The sequence below is a fragment of the Podarcis pityusensis genome (genome assembly GCF_964106645.2).
Source record: "Podarcis pityusensis genome assembly, chromosome: 13".
Classification (NCBI taxonomy): Eukaryota; Metazoa; Chordata; class Lepidosauria; order Squamata; family Lacertidae; genus Podarcis; species Podarcis pityusensis.
In genome coordinates this window covers 18,333,486-18,353,836 of record NC_138038.1, presented here as the reverse complement: position 1 = coordinate 18,353,836, position 20,351 = coordinate 18,333,486, and the positions used below count along the sequence as shown (strand labels likewise).

Here is a 20,351-nt window from a genome sequence, read left to right as displayed (position 1 = left end):
ATCCGTTCCGCGAGTCTCTTCGTCTTGCGGTTTTTTCGTCTTGCGAAGCACGGCTATTAGCGGCTTAGCGGCTATTAACGGCTTAGCGGCTTTAAGAAAAAGGAAACAAACTCGCAAGAACTCGCAAGACGTTTCGTCTTGCGAAGCAAGCCCATAGGGAAATTCGTCTTGCGGAACGACTCAAAAATTGCTAAACCCTTTCGTCTAGCGAGTTTTTCGTCTTGTGAGGCATTCGTCTTGCGGGGCACCACTGTATTTGGATTAATATCTAACCCTCATCCCTTTTCGTGTCCCCAATGTCCCTTGACGCCAGCAGCACACAGGCCCATTTCTCATTGAGGTGTTTCCCTCGAACCTGCTCACTTCCTTGGCCCCAAAACGCACTCTCTTGTCTCTCTATGAAACAACCATCTGAGACAGAAACTTTCATTAACGGGTATCCTTAGGGGGAGGGCTTAGAGGCAAGTAAAGTCGTAACTTAAGAGCACCTGGGTTAAGAACTGAGCTATCATCCCTGTGACGAAATTGATGGTTCTCTCGAGAAATTTGACTTGGCTGGTGGCTACACAGTTTACGATGAGGATGTTCTGACGCCTTCCAGCGCGATGGTGTTTTGGACAGAAGAGGAAGCACACTGGTGCCTCACATTTCCTGTTCCCCCACATCTCTGCACTGCCCGAAATAGAATACTTGCCTTTGTGTTCACAAGCCTGCACACACACACACACACACACACACCAACCTCCTGGCTTGGAGTGGAGGCGGGATGTGAAAATTCTATTCTGGGCAACAGAGAGATGTGGAGATGCTCCATCACATCTAAATCAGCTCTTGGAGAGACAACAGGAGCAGCTCGCCTTGAGCAGGTATAATTTGCACATGTAATTAACAGAAGAGCAGCACTGTTGCGACCAGAACAGAGGCCTATCTAGCCCTGCATGTTGTTTCCTGTACTGGCCAGCCAGAGGCTTCTGGGAAGCCCAGAAGCAAGGCATTAATGCAATTGCCCTCTCCTGCTGTTATTCCACAGCGGCTTAAATTCATAGGCAGGGTGGTACCATACAGGAATCATGACAAGCAGCCATCGATAGATTGACCCTCCACAAATTTCTCTCACCCCCCTTTTAAAGCTCTTTAAGATAAGATAACGGAAGGTCTATGCACAAGGTTATTCCTTTTAAAAGCAGGGCCATCTATCACACCCTTGGTTCCATTTACTAAGGGTGCATGCTGAATAATAACAATAACAACAATAGCAATAATAATAATAATTTATTATTTGTACCCCGTCCACCTGGCTGGGTTTCTCCAGCCACTCTGGGCGGCTTCCAACAAAGATTAAAAATACATCAAAATGTCACACATTAAAAACTTTCCTGAACAGGGCTGCCTTCAGATGTTTTCAAAATGTCAAGTAGTTGTTTATCTCTTTGACATCTGATGGGAGGGCACTCCACAGGGCGGGTGCCACTACCGAGAAGGCCCTCTGCCTGGTTCCTTGTAGCTTAGCTTCTCGCAGTGAGGGAACTGCCAGAAGGCCCTCGGCACTGGACCTCAGCGTCTGGGCAGAATGATGGGGGTGGAGACACTCCTTCCAGTATACTGGGCCAAGGCCATTTAGGGCTTTAAAGGTCAACACCAACACTTTGAATTGTGCTCGGAAACGTACTCGGAAACGTACCCCTTAGCATAACATTGTACTCTCAATCAGGGTAGCTACTGGATGGTGAAAGAGTCGCTCTATCTACCCACTGCTATCCGCCGAGGAAAACAAACATGCATACACACACACCAGTCAAATTTTTGGCAAACTGGAGACAGATGTGTGGAAGGAAAAGAGAGTCTCCCAGATGCCGAAACACAGACTTTGTGCCTTCTCTCTTGAGATTACTTCATTCGTTCCAGTGGTAAAATCTCACCCCACCAATGTCCTGTCCTAGACCCGGCATGAATACCCAGAGGCAAAGGTGGTAAGACCTACCAGCATTTGGGGTGCTGAGGGAGGGAATGGTTCAAGCCGCCTGCTGTTGCTGGCTCTTTAGACTTGCTGAGAAGAAACTCCTGAAGTTTCAGCTTCACTTCAGTACTGGCAATGGCACCTGTGGAAGAGTTAGGAAAACACTCGTGGATAAACCCTTCCAGGACTTTCTATCCCAGAAACCATGATTCATTAGACTAAGAATGAGAGTTGTGCTTGCGCACACATAACTGTGGTTTAATCTCTGACTACAAACCATTTGCCTTTAATTGCCTGGTTTCTAGTTGGAGAATAAACCACAGTTTCCCAGTTTTGATGCAGCAAGAAACTATGGTTAGACAAGCCTCTGAAACACTGCATTGTGGCACGTAAGAAGAGGAGGAGGCAGCCTGCAGGCACACTTCCTTGTTCTTGGTCCAATAAACCATGGTTTATTGATCCAGCAGAAGAAAGTATGGTCTACCAGTATGAAAGACTCCTTAAATTCCAGAATTAATTCCAGAGCTTTCCAACTTCCACACTGTACTCCCCACAATGCAAGCAGGGGGCTGGTCCACTGTCCCTCAGACCTTGTGGGGGGCCAGACTATATTTTGAAAGGGGGGGGGGAAACGAATTCCTTTGCCCCACAAATAACCCAGAGATGCATTTTAAATAAAAGCACACATTCTACTCCTGTAAAAACACACTGATTCCGGGACCGCCCACAGGCTGGATTTAGAAGGCGATTGGACCAGATCCGGCCCCCGGGCCTTAGTTTGCCTACCCATGCTGTATCTTATTCTTTCTACTGTGCTGCTTCTGGGGTGGGAAAGTGTGAAATCCTCCAAGTCCTCAGCATACCAAGTCTAACCAACACAACTCAATACAAATATAAATATATATATATTTATTACTCTCTTTGCTCTTCTCCTTGTTGCGTAAAATAAGTAGCTGCTGCTCCAGCCGCTGCTTCTCCAGCTCTTCCTGCCGCTGCTGTTCTCGCTTACGCTGCTGCTCCAGTTCTTGCTGGCGTTTTGCTGCCAACATCTCCTGCTGTTGCTGCAGAGGGGAGATGGGGAGGGAGTTAGTGGGACTGCAGGGGACCGCGTGTTTGCCCCCCACCCACCCACCCTTGCCGGCCTTCGCATGCAAAACCCAGACATAAACATGTGCAATCTTTTGATGCAGACTTCCAACTTCATAATACCGTAGCCCAGGGGCTTTCTACGCAGCCTTGCTAACGCCTCTGCAAAAGAGACCTTAAAAATTCTGCTCATTCCCACGTGAGCCAATCCAATCACTCAGGTCTTCTTCCCCTGAGGCTTTGCCTCCTGTACTAAAAACAGGGCCTTTTCCGTAGTGACGCCTCTAAGCCCTTCTATAGGAAATCCATTTTGTTCCCTCGCACCCTGGTTTTTGGAAGCTCAGCACGCACACTGAGGGGTTTTGGTTTAGTGGCAGTTGATTTCATTGGCTGCCGGTGCTGGAATCCCTCTTGCACAATCTTCATTAGCTGCTTTATTGCCTGCTTGTTATAGGCTGTGGGAGGAATTCAACATGAAGCCAATTTTGCCACCAGCGCAAGCATTTCCGCTTGCCAAGCAGAACTAGCTCCCCTCCCTTCTCACCGCATGCTGTTCTGGGGGTTCTCCCACAGACCTGATCTGGGGAGGGGGTGTAGAGGGGGGGCAGAAAGCCCCATTGCACTAGCAGGACTCATTGTGCCAGCTCTTGTTGTGCAACTGTTTTGTTGAACCCAGCCCTTTTCTGCTTTGTTTACTGCTGTCAGCTGCCTTTGCTGGGCAGAAAGGCAAAATATAAATGTTGCAAAACCAACAGATCAATTAAAACTTAAATAAAAATAAGCATCCTATCCTGGGAACGTTCCATGTTATTCTTGCGCTTTCTCCCCCCCCCCCCTTTTCTTTTCTTTAAAGAATTAACAGCTGCAAAAAAAGTGGGAGGAATCCTGATCAGGACTGTGAGACACAAGTAGAGGTGGTTGGGTCTTACCCTCCCCCACCTGATTTTTCCTGCCAAATTTCTCTCCCCCCTCCCTGGGTGCTATTTGCTCCCATAGGTGCCAATTGCAATGGCACTTTTGGAAGCAAATAATAGTTTCAATGCAGGGGGAGAATTTGGCACTGAAATGATGTAGGGGGGTGAAAGGGGAGAGATTGGGGACTTTGTGTGGTTTCTCTCTCTTATAAAGAACAAGCTGAGGGAGACAATCACATGGTAAACAAAACATCTGTTCCAAGCCAGGGCAACTAAGAGGGCGGGTATATATTATTTTTTAAAAAACTCAAAGGAAGTGAAATCAGAATTGAAAAGGTGCCATGATGGATGAATAAGTGGTTTTATGCACACAATCAGCCTTAGCCTCTGACAAAACTAAGTTGGGATGAGGTAGTGTGGGACAATGGCTTGAGACAAAACAAGATGCACATTGTTTGTCGTGACCCCAGAAGCTAGCATGCTCAGGCAGTACATAATGCTGATGACTTTTGTATTATGCAGCAGTAATTTTCAAGTTTGAGCAGCAGGCCACAGAGCACAACATTAGTTGGAAGGATTTGTTCGGACATAATGTGTGTGTTTGGTTTGGGAGCTGCACTGTCAGGGGAAAAACAATGCTGTCCAGGGTTGTAAAGACTGCGGAGAGAGTAATAGGGTGCACTCTTCCCACCTTGGATCAAATCTATGCTTCCAGGTGTCATAAGAAAGCTGCAGAGATAGTGCAGGATAGTGCGCACCCCGGAAATGATCTCTTTCAGCTTCTGCCTTCTGGAAGAAGGTATAGGGTTATAAAGACTAGGACTAGCCGCCTGAGAAACAGTTTTGGTTTTAAACACAGTGTAAGGAGTCTCTATGGGATTACAGTGGTGCCTCGCAAGACGAAATTAATCCGTTCCGCGAGTCTCTTCGTCTTGCAGTTTTTTCATCTTGCAAAGCACGGCTATTAGTGGCTTAGCGGCTTTAAGAAAAAGGAAACAAACTCGCAAGAACTCGCAAGACGTTTCGTTTTGCGAAGCAAGCCCATAGGGAAATTCGTCTTGCGGAACGACTCAAAAAACGGAAAACTCTTTCGTCTTGCGCGTTTTTCGTCTTGCGAGGCATTCGTCTTGCGAGGCACCACTGTATATTGTATTTAATAATGGGGTATCAGAGTTTTTAGGGGGCTAACCAGGCTGGGATAGCTGGGATAGCAGGCTTGCTGATTTTTGAATGTCTGATGTAGATTTTTTTCAATTTCGTTGTTCTGTATGGGACAATGACAACAAAGATTATCGTATCGTAATGCTAAACAAAGTTTAGTATTATGAGAATGAGCCTGAGAGAGCCTCAGACTGCCACAAGTGTTAACGATGGCTTGAAGCCGAGTTGCTTCGACAAACCATGGTTAAAACTAAGAACAGTCCCTGTTGGGCCATAACCACTTTTAGTTTAAAACCAGGGAGTTCCTACATTCCTCCTCATGGCCAAATCAGAGGAGAGGGAAGAATGCAAGCCTGAAGCTTACGTAGGCTCGTTCTCATAGCGCTAGACTAGGGCTTATTGTTACCACCACACAAAGGCAGTGTGTTAGTCACCGCTTTCCAAGTCAGCTCTAGTTGAAAGGCATCATTCCCCGCCCCCCCCTTTATGCTCCTTCAAGTATGAAAGAAGCGCATGATTCATCGTTTCTAGTAATCTGTATTCTCGAGCATAGGCAAAACGTAATATACAACAAATGAATGAACATAACGTAAGAACTTAAGAACAGCCTGCTGAGTCAAGCCACGGGCCCATCTAGTCCAGCATCCTATTCTCACAGTGGCCAACCTGATGATGTCTGTGGGAAACCACAAGAGCATTCTCCCCTCTCGTGGCTTCCAGCAACTGGTATTGAGAATCATTGCTGCCTCCAAAGGTTGGAGGCAGGGCATAGCCATTGTGGCTAGTAGCCTTCAACAACTCTCTTCTCTGTATAGCTGTCTAACCCTCTTTTAAAGGCATCTCCAAGATGGTGGAAGGGACGTGGGTGGCGCTGTGGGTTAAACCACAGAGCCTAGGACTTGCTGATCGGAAGGTTGGCGGTTCGAATCCCGGCAATGGGGTGAGCTCCTGTTGCTCGGTCCCTGCTCCTGCCAACCTAGAGTTCGAAAGCACGTCAAAGTGCAAGTAGATAAATAGGTACCGCTCCAGCGGGAAGGTAAACGGTGTTTCCGTGCACCGCTCTGGTTCGCCAGAAGCGGCTTAGTCATGCTGGCCACATGACCCGGAAGCCGGCTCCCTCGGCCAATAAAGCGAGATGAGCGCCGCAGCCCCAGAGTCGGTCACGACTGGACCTAATGGTCAGGGGTCCCTTTACCTTTACCAAGATGGTGGCCATCACTGCCTCCATATTTTGACTCTGTGCTGCCTATCAGTCAGGTCATTCCACATCAAATCAATGCAAAAAACAAGGGTTTCGCCACCCACCATCTTGGATTTTGATGAAACTTGGTATACACCCTCATCACTGAATATAATGCATAATTTTACATTCTTTTAATCTTTTTCTTGCTAGGTCTTATTTCCTTATATGTCAGCATTTAAAGTTTCTGACTGATTTTTTTTTTTTAGATTGATTTCACGATACAGCCAATTTTCATAGTTTTAAATACCCCAAACTGAAAAACAAGCCTGCACTTTTGGAACAAAACCCCACCTGTAATAACCAATATTATTTTAGATTTTAAGATGAACAACATTGTTTCATTAATTTTTTCTATTACAGCTATGGATTGTAGGAAAGTTGTACCCAGTAGCCATTTCCCCCCCAAGATGTCCAAAAAACATAAAATTTTGTTAGAAGACATAAGAGACCCATAAATTTTATTCTTTGTTGAGAAAGAGCATGTCTTTGCAATAATTTTCACCATCAAAAACTTTTGATTCCATCGTGCCCTCACGCTGAAAATTTAGGTTTTCTAAACATCATTGTTCCACCAAAAAAGCTACATTTATATATTTTTTTAGGCATTTATCAAATCTTTTGAGTGCTGGTGTATTTTCCCCTGAAATCATGTTATTGAGCTCTGTGTAAAATTTCAAAGAGATCTGATCATTGCTTATGGAGAAAAACATTAAAATGCACACAAGACCAAGGATCTCAAGGGGGACAGAAAAACAGATGTCACGAAACTTTGAAGTGCTATAAAATTAAAGCCGTTTGAGACAGAGGGGGAAAAATTAAGGGGGTTTCTTTCAACCATACGGGAAGGGTTTACACCAAGTTTCATCAAAATCCGAGACGGTGGGTGGCATGACCGTGTTGAACTGACGTGGAATGACCCAGTCCTAAATCTTCCAACATTTAGTTTCATTGGATGTCCATGAATTTTAGTTCCACTTTCTTCCTGCCATGCATCATTCTATAAACTTTTATTATGTTACCTCTTACTCGCCTTTTCTCTGAACTAAAACGTTCCAAACTGCTTCTTCCTAGGGGAGCCGCTCCATTCCAGAGGATCATTTTGGCAGCCCTTTCCCCCCAAGTCTATACAAATGGTGGCCATTTATTATACCAACTGCTTGGCAACCCACAAGGGGTACCTAGGAGGACATACTGCAAGCCGCAAACGAAAGGCAATAAAATCACCTAAGGTGCAACCATCAAATACTAACAGAGCTATACTAAACAGGGGAAACAGAGACGTGCAACATAAATATGCGGCAGCAAGGTCCCTTCCTCAAAACCCTTAGCCCCCATCCTCTACAGCTAACAAGCATCCCTTCAGGTGTTGTGTGGACTCCTACTCCCATCAGCCTCAGGCAGCGTGGCCAATAGCCAAGGATGCTGGGAGCTGTCATCCGGCGCACACCGACAGCGTCAATACAATAGCAACCGAAGAAGAAGAGGAGGAGTTTGGATTTGATATCCTGCTTTTTCACTACCCGAAAGAGTCTCAAAGCGGCTAACATTCTCCTTTCCCTTCCTCCCCCACAACAAACAATCTGTGAGGTGAGTGGGGCTGAGAGACTTCAAAGAAGTGTGACTAGCCCAAGGTCACCCAGCTGCTGCATGTGGAAGAGCGGGGAAGCGAACCCGGTTCACCAGATTACGAGACTACCGCTCTTAACCACTACACCACACTGGCTCCACGAAGCAGCAACAAATCGCAGCACCTGCCCATCAGAAACTAGGGAAAGCTTTTCAATTCAGAAGAGTCTTGAGTAGGTATGCTTGGTTTCAATTTATGCAAGCTGCCTTGAATGGGGATTCAGAAAGGCAGGGTAGAAACCTTATGAATAAATGAACAGCAGGCACTGCAAACTTGGTTAGGGAGGCAGCACAAAGTGAGGAGGGGGAGTACCACACCCACTGGTTCAGCCCTTCCCGCACCCCAACCAGCCTGTGGCCCTTAGCAGGCTACCCTGAGGGAAATGTGGCCCTCATGGAAAGGTTTCCCACCCACGTTCCAGCAGAACCCGCTGGTACACCTGAGCTTTGGTGGAGAAAGAGAAACAGGGGAATTGGTATGCAGGAGTGGTTCTCACTCTGTGGTACGCAGTCCCCGGTGCTGTGCCCAAACATTTCCACCTGAAAGGATTTCTGCAGGGCTGGGTGCCCGGGAGAGATGCTCCCAGTCAGAATGGGTGGCGCTGAGCGAGGCGTACAGACTACGTGGCCAAGAATCTTCCCGGGTTCACCTCCAGATTACCTTGAGGTGCTTCTGCAACTGGACTTCGTGCTGCCGCGTGAGGTGCTCGTGCTGCTTCTGAAACTCGGCAAAGAGCAGCTGCTTCTGCAAATGTTGCTGCTGTTTCAGGGCCAGCAGTTCCTGCTGCAGCTGCTGCTCCCGGACGGCTGGGTCCACAGCGGGCAAGCTGGGCCGGGCATCCATCCGCAAGTCCACCGGGCTGGTGCTGCTGCTGCTGTTGCAAGAGCTCTGCATCACCACAGGAAGTACCGGTTTCAAGTCCACAGCTGGGGATGAGAGAGAGAGAGAAGAGGGACAATGGCTGCAGTGGTGCAATCTCTACACAACAATGGGGGCTGAGATCATGGGGTGGCAGTGGCGGCAGTGTGTGTGTTGCTTTTTTAAGGGAGCAAATAGAGGCCGTTTCTGTCCAACCAGATACACGCAGCCTGCTCAACCATATCATGCGCTCCGGAAGCCAAAAAATGATTTGCCAGCTGTCATGATCTAGGCCAGGTATCTCCAGCCTGTTCAGACCTAGAACCCACCAAAGCATGCATTTGGCGACCCATTTCTTAAATCTTTTACCCTAAATGTCCACATGGTGGTTATCAATGCTTTTCTTCTGGGGGGGGGGGAAAGGTGCCAGTACTGTGTGCCCTTGAGAACCCCCTAGGAAAAAAACACCGCTGGTGGTAGTGCTCCTCTCGCAACCCACCTCAGATCAGGCCACAAACCACTGGGGGTCCCCCTTCCCCACAGTCAGCTGGAGACCAGTGATTTAGGCTGCTCTAGTGCTGTGAAAAGTTCTAATAAACATGCCTGTAGTGTTTGGATTTGATATCCCGCTTTATCACTACCCGAAGGAGTCTCAAAGCGGCTAACATTCTCCTTTTCCTTCCTCCCCCACAACAAACACTCTGTAAGGTGAGTGGGGCTGAGAGACTTCAAAGAAGTGTGACTGGCCCAAAGTCACCCAGCAGCTGCATGTGGAGGAGTGGAGACACGAACCCGGTTCCCCAGACTGCAAGTCTATCACTCTTAACCACTACACCACACTGTAGCATTACTTTCCAGCATGGAGAGCTCTTGTTCAAGTTTCCTGACTGCCATGGAACCATTGGCCATGCTGCTAGTTGTAGTTCAGAACTTCTGGAGGGCACCAGGTTGGAGGACTGCTGGTGCACTATTTACTCCTAAATCTGGTAAGCCATATTTTAGAAACTCTCTTGCTTATTCTGCTTGAGTGGAGCTCTAATGGCATGACAGCAGGAGTTTTCCTCCTGGTTACTTCTGCTGCCACTGCTCAGGTCAAGAAGAGGAGTTTCTTGGCTTAGAAACATCGGATGGAAGCAAGCTAGGAGGCTGTGTGGCCTTCTCCACAGACGTCTCTACCAGCACCTCCCTTTTTAAAGCAAAGCACTGCCATGACCTTTGGGCGCCTGGGCCATCCAATGCCAGGTTATGCTCCTGTTTCAGCTGCTGCACCTGAACTGCCTTAGTACGTCCAAACATCAACTAAGACTGCCAAGGCCATGCATCTGCCTGCACAGAAGAAGAAGAGGAGTTTGGATTTGATATCCCGCTTTATCACTACCCAAAGGAGTCTCAAAGCAGCTAACAATCTCCTTTCCCTTCCTCCCTCACAACAAACACTCTGTGAGGTGAGTGGGGCTGAGAGACTTTAGAGAAGTGTGACTGGCCCAAGGTCACCCAGCAGCTGCATGTAGAGGAGTGGGGAATCGAACCCGGTTCACCAGATTACAAGTCCACTGCTCTTAACCACAGCTGAAGAACCGCTACAGAGGAGGAGAAGGAAGTCCCAGGTGACTGTGGGGTGGGGGTAACATTGCAGGAGGAAGCTTTTGAAAGCTAGCGTGTGCCCACAGCCCAGCCACATCTGAACCCAACAGGGCACTACTGGCAAGGAAGTATCCTGGGGGGATGATGGGATGCCATCCATGTGGAGAGTGCAGCCTGCACTCAACCACCTCAAGCTATGTGGAATGTCAGAGATCAGCACCGGTGAGGCCCCCAGAATGTGTCAACTTCAGGAATTGCATGCTCTGTGCACGGGTAAAGAGAGGCACCACCCAGCAGTGCTTGTTTTCAAATCAGGGACTACTCTGGCATGCATACGGCTGTATTTCAGCCAGGGTACACTGGAGCTTATCCTAAGAAGCTAGTTCCCAATGCTGAGATTCAGCCCTGCAGGACTGTGAACCAAAGTGTGCTGCTGGGCATGTGCAAAGCACCCTTCCATCACAGCAAGCCCGCAATCATCTGGGATAAAGAAGAAGGCTTTCCAAACAGATGGTACAGATCTTAGGCCCCTTCCTTTTGGGGGGGGGGTGTGGAAGAAGCACCATCACAAAGCAGCACCTCTGTGGCATTTTCCAATCTTGTGCAGGCCTTTCCACCCTCCCCCCCAAATCACCATCGCTGCCGCCACCATTCTTCTGTCCCAGGCACCAGATCTGAGTCACCCGCAGCCGTTTTTTTGGCACACTGTGAATGAACAAGGCCTTTCGTGACTCATCAGATGCGTACCCTCCGCTTCCACTTCTTGCAGGCTGTTGTAAAAAAGCATGCGCTGTTTATTTCTTTTTAATATGAAGTCACACGTGCGTGCTTGTGAGTGTGTGCGCGTACATGACATGGGGCCCCAGCCCCACCTCCGATTATGACATTCATACACTCCCCCCCCCCGGCAAGCCGTTTCACCCTCCCCAGAAGAACAGAGCAAGAAACGGGCACTGCAGCAAGGATAAGCAAGGAGCCTCTGCAACAAGCGGCTGACGAACCATTTCACAAAGCAAAACCCGCCTCCTCCTCCTCCTTTTCTGGGGTTCTGTCATAATTATAAACAGGAGGGTGGGGAGGAGGGGAGGGGGGAAAGCCACAAAAGACGACAAAGAAGTCAGGGACTAAATATAGAGGAAGCCAAACAACAGCTGCTCGCAGAAAGGAGGGGGAGGAAGAAAGAGTGGCAGTCAACCGAGAGGTGAGAAAGGCAGCATGGGGGAAAGAGGGATGGAAGAAAAGGAAACCTGGGGATTAATGAATGCTTGTTCTCACATTTATTTAGCATTTATTTAGATTCTGGACCAAGCCTGCAAAGCAAAATAGAAAACGGGATGGGGGGTGAAGACAGGGAGGCAGGTACGGCACCAAACTTACGAAACAAGGGGGGGGGAGCAGTACGCCCCAACTTGAGACTGAATTAGAAGGTTTGTTCCTGAAGAGTAGAAATGTTCAAAAGCCCAATGCATTCTGGTAAGCGTCTTCCTTCAAGGGCTTCTGCTGCAATATGAGCTTGTATGTACACAAGGGGAACACAGGAGGGAACAGTCCTGTTTGTGTGTCTCCCCCACGGGCATCTGGTTGGCCACTGTGAGAACAGGACTGGACCACTGGCCAATCCAGCAGGGCTCTTTCTTACATTCTTATGAACCTATTTCTCCCACCCCTGGACACTGTAAGCTTGCAACAACAACAACAGCAGCAGCAGCAGCAGCAGCAGCAGCAACAACAAAAGGCACAGCATTACACAACATACACTCTCTTCCTTGCTTTTATTCCACATCTCTCAAGGCTGATCCAAAGCTTTTGGGTCTTTCCACTAACGCAAGTGTATACCTGGCTTGTTTACACCCATCACTTTTTGCTATTTGTTCTGTTTCCTGGTTACAGTAAGCCAAGGCAAGCTCTGGCTGTGGGGAGCAACAAGGTGGTCTGAAGTGTGGAAGACCTGCAATTTTTGCCCCACAGCAAGTGGATTGGACTCAACAGCCCCTTTGTCTATCCTCCTCTGAAATTAAGTTCTGTGCCAAGAGTGGGAGAAAACAGGCGCGCACGTGTGTGTGTGTGTGTGTGTGTGTGTGTAAATCAAAGTTTGCAGGGAGCCAGTAAACAAGGCTAGAAGCATGCCCCCAATAAGATTTCATGCGGTGGATTAGCAAGATAAAAAGGAGGGACGGGAAAAGAGGGGTGTGTGGATAAAAGAGTGCCCTATGTCCAGGAACTTTTGCAGAACAACACACTGGCAAGCCCTCTATCAGCTGGCCCTAGTGACTGTGTTGACACTGTGACTTTCAGCATGAGCCCCATGCGTAAAACACTCAGATGACCCAGTTCATGCAAGATAATTTGACGCAAAAATCAATGGTCTTTATCTCCTTATCCAGGCTCTGCTGTGGCAATGGCAGGCCCTGTCTTGCAATGTTTTTTTGAGTTAATGGTCATTCAGATGACCTTTTCCACCACTCTGCACACTAAAGTCAAATATTAGGAAACCTGGCCTGGACGAAAGGCTAAGCTTTTCCTCCAGGTGTGGCCAACACATCTCTTTTCAAGCTCGCCTTTGTTGTGGTTCAGTATATTAAAAGCTCTGTGAGTTGTGTTCAGAAAGCATTAAGCCAAGGCTTAATTTGAGCCAGGTCTCAACTATAAAAAAATAATAATACTGAAAGTACTGAAGAACGAAGAAGCAGAAACGCCTCGGAACATGCACAGAGTATCTTTTATTCACTAATGACCAACTACATCTTGCAACCAGCCTAGAAGTCAGACTCTAATGGGGGGGGATCGGACATAACACTCTGCACATTCTCTGAGGAACTCTTTATTATTATTACAGTGGCACCTTGGTTCTTAAACACCTTGGTACTCAAACAACTTGGAACCCAAACACTGCAAACCCAGAAATAAGTGTTCCAGTTTGCAAACATTTTTCAGAAGCCGAACATGCTCCGTTTTGAGTGTTACGCTTCCAATTTGAGGGCCACACTTCCGTTTTGAGTGTTACGCTGAGGTCTGTCTGTTTTTGCTATTTAATTTGCATTTTTGTGACTCTTTTTTGTGTGACTGTGGGTAACCCAGTTCAGCTACTGATTGATTGATTGATTGATTGATTGTGTGACTGCAGAACATTGTTTATTGCTTTCACTTTATGGATCAATGGTCTCGTTAGATAGCAAAATTCATGTTAAATTGCTGTTTTAGGGGTTGTTTTTAAAAGTCTGGAATGGATTGATCCATTTTGCATTGCTTTCTATGGGAAAGCGTGTCTTGGTTTTGGAACGCTTTGGTTTTGGAACGGACTTCCGGAACGGATTACGTTTGAGAACCAAGGTACCACTGTACTTAACATTCTCCTTGTTTGTTGTGCAAAATCCTGCTCAGAAGTGAAGTTGAAGTGGCTTCTGGCTGAAATGAGCTCCCTGCCAGACATGCACAATTCTGGGACTGCTCTGCCTTACCAAAGCTGCTTCAGGTTGGAGCCCAAGGGGGGGGGGGGTGTGTAGAGGGGCGGGGGACAACCCCTAATGTTCTAACGTTTGTGCATCTCTCCTTGTTTATTGCAGCCTCCGAGTCCACTTGCATTCCTAGCAGGATAAACCGCATAGTGGAACGAGATAGAAAGACCTTGAAAGGGCGACATGGAGTATCGTTCTGAAATCTTGTGCGGGGGAGAGAGGGGAGAAGGAAGGTGGCGTAGGAAGGGAACAACACATCAGAACTGCTCCTTGCTCTCTTCTCCCTCTCCTCCCTCCTCCCCAAGCCCCAAACAGCTCCACGGTCAATCCTGCCCATTCCAGGATTGCAGCAGGTGCCTTTGCTGAATGAACCCTCTGCAGTTGTGAGTAACTGCCTCTTAGACGCAGTGTCATTTGTATGCGAGCGAGGGGCCCTGCACAGCTGAATGAACAACCTGTTCTTAATCCAAACAGGAAGTTGGGGGCGGCGTGGGACGGGGAAGGATGATTCAGGGGATGGATGGGAGAGACGGGCGCCCTGAATACTAATGCAGCCTCTCTCTTCACCGCCACCCCCCCTCCCTAAAAAACCCTGATTCGCTGTAGTGTGTGCTACTGCGATGCAGACAGGCGGCAAGGCAGCAAGACAGATGTCTGCAGTCTTTGACTGAAGCTGAATGTGCCGCTGACCATCTAAGCAAAGAGGCAGAAGGGGTTCTTAGGGTCACCAATCTCTCTCTCTCTCTCTCTCTCTCTCTCTCTCTCTCTCTCTGACACACACACATTTGTGTCACTGTCCCTTCATTCAGGGAGCTCAGAGTAGCATCAGGAGTGCTATCCATGCATATCCATGCATTGGTCAGGTATGATCCTGTTTTAGATTCCAAAACGAAAACCACTGCACGTTCCTCCTCTGTACCGTTCTTGGGGCCTGTGTTCAGTTTACACGTTCGCTCTATCAAATCCACGACATCCGGGCCACGAGCAAAAAGATCAGGAGTAAATAAGATGTGCCGTACCAACACACTGCAGAGCAAAAGAGCCAAGCCACTGGAGAAAGCAAAGCTTGGCTTCCGACAACTGATGCAAAGTGAAGAAAAATGTATCTGGGCTGTTTGCAGGATGCCCTTCCGTTCCTATCGCATAACTGGATGCATGTCATATCCATAGGTAAAGGTAAAGGGACCCCTGACCATTAGGTCCAGTCGTGACCGACTCTGGGGTTGCGGCGCTCATCTCGCTTTATTGGCCGAGGGAGCCGGCGTACAGCTTCCGGGTCATGTGGCCAGCATGACTAAGGCGTTTCTGGCGAACCAGAGCAGCGCATGGAAACGCCGTTGACCTTCCTGCCGGAGTGGTACTTATTTATCTACTTGCACTTTGACATGCTTTTGAACTGCTAGGTTGGCAGGAGCAGGGACCGAGCAACGGCAGCTCACCCCGTCGCGGGGATTCAAACCGCCGACCTTCTGATCGGCAAGATCTAGGCTCTGTGGTTTAACATACATTTAAAGCACTCTAGGACTGCTTTAACAGCCATGGCTTCCCCCAAAGAATCCTGGGAACTGCAGTTTCTCAAGGGTGCTGGGAACTGTAGTTCTCTTACAGAGCACTGTGGAGAACATAGTTGTGTTCCTTTTTAAGTGCCCCTGAAAAAGAAATATACTCTGAAATGCATTGCACCAGTATTTATTTTTTTTACATTTTGTGCACTCTTGAGATAAAAAAAAGGACAATTGCAATGCAAATGAAATGAATAAAAATCTTCTATGCATTTATACCATGTGATCAGAATAAGGTTGTGGCCAAATCTTTCTTTCTTTCTTTTTGCTAGTTCTTCACTTTCATCCTTCCCGTAACCACATATCCAAATAGTAAAATGCTACTGAATGTATGTGAATAGCACTATTGTGTAATACGACCCAAATCTATGCAGAGGCCAAGCATTTATTAAGTACCCTTCAGTTTTTAAAAACAATTAAGCCATTGCAGGATAGTCTATTATAGGCTATGGCAGAATAAATACAGCATAACAGAACCTTCCACAATCTGGAATTGGGGTGGAAGGAGGCTCAGGCAGTTATAGTTGTTGGGAAGGTCCTTATTTTATCTATGAAATTTTCAAGATATTCCAGGAGGAATAGAAACTTGCATTTTAAAAAAAATTCAGATGTTTATCTTTAACATTCCATACCTCCTGAACATGTTCAGTCCATAATGGAATGTGTATATTTCTGTATAAATTATAGTATTTTAAAAAATATATTTGCATGTATACATATAAATTAGAATATGCTTAACTGGGCAACCTACTTGCAGGACCAGGACTTGTGTTTGTGCACACACACACACACACACACACACATCAATGATTATCCAAATTGGATTTCCAATCAGTGGTTTTTCCAAAAATGTGGCAGGCAAGTACTTTCTGTCTACTTCCACTCTTATTAATCTAATCACTGGAGAAGAAAAATGCCAGTATTAAATGAAGAAGGTGATTTACACGCTACTAAGAAAAGGAGGATATGCACTACTGAAAGAGAGAACAAAAGAAATACTAATCTGCATAAACTTTGCTTATGTTATTGTATATGTATAGGCACATATTTAGAAATTCTGTACTCAACTCCAATGTATTTACATTTTACAGAATGAAAACAGTTGGTTGGTTGCTTAATTTATATACCGAAGATCCCAGGGCAGTTCACAACAGAAAAATACAAAGTGAGAACACAAAACACATGATAAAACAAAAACAAACCAATAACACACACAAACACATTTCAAATAAGTTTTCCAAATCACTCCAAATAATTGTTCAATTAATTTGCATCCCACCCAAAAACCAATCATTCCTTTTCAATTGATTTTACAACAATGACATGTCCACCCTGAACCTGCTGGAAAATCAGGTCCACTTTAATTAATGACCCCATTCATCAACTTTAATTAAACCCTCCATAAATTAGATTCAAAACAAATAGGGCGCAGCAGTCTTGTTTGCAAGCCTGGGGTAGTAAAAGTTTTTAGGGTTTTCTGTTTTACATAGCAACCCTGAGTGAAAACAAACATGAGTTTTAAATGGGGTTAATTACTTGAATTCAAAAAAAAATTAAGGGGGCGGGGCAGGTCTGACTGAAAAAGTGTTGACGAACGCGCTCTCTCTCTCTCTCTCTCTCTCTCCTCTTAATCAGCAGGCTGGGAACTCTCAGCTGTGGCTGCTGCACAGTACAAACTGAAATGTTGTAGGCAGTTCTGTGTGAGCATCCCAAGGTCGGAACAAAAGTTTCAACAGTGGATTGAGGCTAGAGATTGGGAGTTATTCACACACCTGTTCCAACCCTCCTGCACAGGACATTATATTCTGCAAGATGCTACAGTGGTACCTCAGGTTACAGACGCTTCAGGTTACAGACGCTTCAGGTTACAGACTCTGTTAACCCAGAAATAGTACCTCGGGTTAAGAACTTTGCTTCAGGATGAGAACAGAAATCGTGCTCCGGAGGTGCGGCAGCAGCAGGAGGCCCCATTAGCTAAAGTGGTGCTTCAGGTTAAGAACAGTTTCAGGTTAAGAATGGACCTCCAGAATGAATTAAGTTCTTAACCCAAGGTACCACTGTATATGCATGTGTGCAGAGAGCACACACAGATGCAGTACACACACACACACACACACACAGAGAGAGAGAGAGAGAGAGAGAGAGAGAGAGAGAGAGATTGCAGCATATAACGCTACCCTCCATGTGCACTCTGCCCATCATAACAATGGGAGTTTCATATTTCTCTCCGTGTACATAGCTGGTTCCAAACGTTCTGTCCACACTAGAGAGACTGACCAAGAAACAAACCTGATTGGTCCTTCCCCTGCCGCCCTCAAGCCACTCACTGGATATGGGAGGGCCAAGTCCAAACAGTTCTGGTAGTCATTTTTGCCTGTTTCAAAATATCCCCTTTAAAAAAACCACGCCATTTTTTTGCTAATCCAATTCAATTCCTTAACAGTAATGAGAGCGACAGACCCTTGAGGGTTATAAGCCCAGTAACAGCAGCTTTTATGGTCAGCCATGGAAGCTGCCATTGGAGTCAAAGAACTGTAGAGTTGGAAGATACCGTGTGGATCCTTTAGTCCAACCCCATGCAATGCACGAATTTTTCGCCCAAGGTGGGGCTGAAACTCACGACCCTGAAATTAGAAGTCTCATGCTCTACTGACTGAGTCCCTCTACCCCCAAGTCGCGCCACCCCACCCCTCAAAAGAGATTAGACAGCCGTAAAATTGTATAACTAATCTAAAAATAAATCATACTCCTTGCCCCTCATTCTCACTCCTCATGAACCCTAGCCTTTGTGTCCTCCCCTCAATACATACGACCCATCCCCTCTCTTTCCAGAAAACATTAAAAAGGAGCGTGGGGGAGAAACCCAGAAGTGTAGTAAAAAAAGAGTTTGGCGGGACCTTGTGCCACCAGAAATTTGTTAGGTTTTTAAACTTTTATAGGCCAAAGAGTGCTTTATCAGAGGCATGACCTCCGGCTTAGGGAAGCTTATGGCACAGGAAATTTGTTAGTCTTCAAAGTGCCACCAAGCCCCTTGGTTGCTCAAAGGAAACACAGGAAAAGTGGGGCACATGATGCAATTTCAGACACCGAAGCAAATTTGCATCTTCATTTGGAGACCGTATTTTGTCTCCTGCCTCTTTTCTCTGTGCCCACTGTCATAATTTCACCCTCTGCACCCCATTCTCATTGCTTTATTCGTCTTTCTCTTCCTGACACCACCTCCCCCAAAATGAAGACATGTACAGCGCTTTCATGATTTCTGAGGGCTGAATCCAATACTTCATACTAGTGCGCATTTGATATTTACATATTTCCCTCATACCACACAAACGGGGGGTGGGGGGAGGACAAGATTCCTTGCTGGCAAACCCAGATTGTGTGGAAGAGCTCCATCCTCCTCAGAATCTATTTTCAGGAGTTTTATAACCCACCTCAAAATTCCTCAGCCGATAGCCTTTGCCAAATTCTGGTTTAGCTGCTGAGGTTTATGGTTGTCGTCACCACAAACACTCGATGTATTTATAGCTCTTCTACAGGCTTCACTCCAAACTTGCCTTCGGTGGGTCCTCCCTAGCTCCACTCCACTCCAAAATATTTCTTTCCATTTATCCAGGCTCAAGCAAAGAGGAAGGCACACAGACACTGACCCACAATGTGCTAAAATCCCAGGTTTTGCCTTCCCTTCTTGCAAGAAACAACATGTTCTGCTTTCGCTGAATGTCTTCAAAGCCCAGCTGCTGGTTCACCTTTGCAAAGCAGCACTGGGGAAGGCATGATTTCAAGCAGAAAACTGATAGGCAAGAGTAGGGCGCTCCACCCTTATTCCACAATCTACTTTGCCCCTACAGCTGCAGGAATATGCAGCCGTCCCATACAGGAAATGATCCTGTAACCTTGGTGTTATCAGCACCATGCTCTAACCAATGAGAGGGATGGTGCAACCAGGGGCAAACTACACATTATACTGCAGGCATAGGAATAGATGCTCTCTCTTGGAAAGCATCCCAAGAAAGGGGTCATTTGCATTAGTGAAGAAACAGGAAGGAAGCAAAGAGCTTGACTTGTCCCCTACAACTTCCCCCTCCCCTCCATGCAAGCTGGTTTTACCACCCCTTGCAGGGTTCCATTTGTGTTTGCAAGGTAAGCCTAGAACATTGGAAAGCCAGAGATTTTAAGGGAAACCGAGTAGAAGGGGAAGGAGTAAACATTATTTTCTTCCCATCCCTTCTCTGACACAAGGGAGAAGGGAGAAAGGGCCATCAGGAACATTTGTTAAATGCGAATGAAGCTTAGTCTGTAATTTGCTCCAGAGGAGGAAGCCATGAAGACACAAAAATGGTAGCATAAATGCTCTCTCTCCCAAGCTTGCCCCCTCGAGGGAAGCCAGCAGTGCTTGCAAAGGACAGACTTATTGGTCTCTTTGGAGAGAGATTTGCGTAGATAGGAAACCCTCACAAGCAGGCTCCTGTGGTTTTAATTGATAGCAAGGGGAAAAGCCGGGCTCGTGTTGCATGCAATTAATTTGCAACAGGCTAAGGGAGTACATGTTCTTTCCCCACCCCACCAACCAACTTTTCCTTAACATAATAAGAGTTTGCAGTGACTCAAGAAAGCGGAGAAAGAGCTTAAGTGCCAAATTATGTCTTACTTCTGGAAAGGCTTGCTCACAAACATGCACCTGTAAAAGTAGTATAAATGCAGGGTTCAGGGTAGGGGTGCCAGATCTCTGGGTCTGACCTGAAGTCTCCAGGTTTCCCTAGTTCCCTCCAGGTGATGGGCCTGAATCTCCAGGTGGGTGAGTCAATAATAATAATAATAATAATAATAATACTTTGTTCCCGAACGGCTTAGTTGAAAAACAAATAGGCTCCCAAACATCGCAAACCTGGAAGTGTTCCGGTTTG

At 46.7% G+C, this 20,351-nt stretch overlaps 1 protein-coding gene across 5 annotated transcripts in view; it reads right to left on the bottom strand.

The window, feature by feature from the left end:
- Nucleotides 1-20,351, bottom strand: part of HDAC5 (histone deacetylase 5) — a 119,884-nt gene that overhangs the window by 56,893 nt on the left and 42,640 nt on the right. For all 5 annotated transcript variants that reach the window (XM_080979270.1, XM_080979269.1, XM_080979271.1 and 2 more), the window contains 3 exons: nt 8,649-8,914; nt 2,874-3,018; nt 1,982-2,099 (listed from right to left, as the gene is read on the bottom strand). In XM_080979270.1, the coding sequence (XP_080835396.1) occupies nt 1,982-2,099; nt 2,874-3,018; nt 8,649-8,914 (529 nt within the window). The remainder of the gene's footprint in view (nt 1-1,981; nt 2,100-2,873; nt 3,019-8,648; nt 8,915-20,351) is intronic.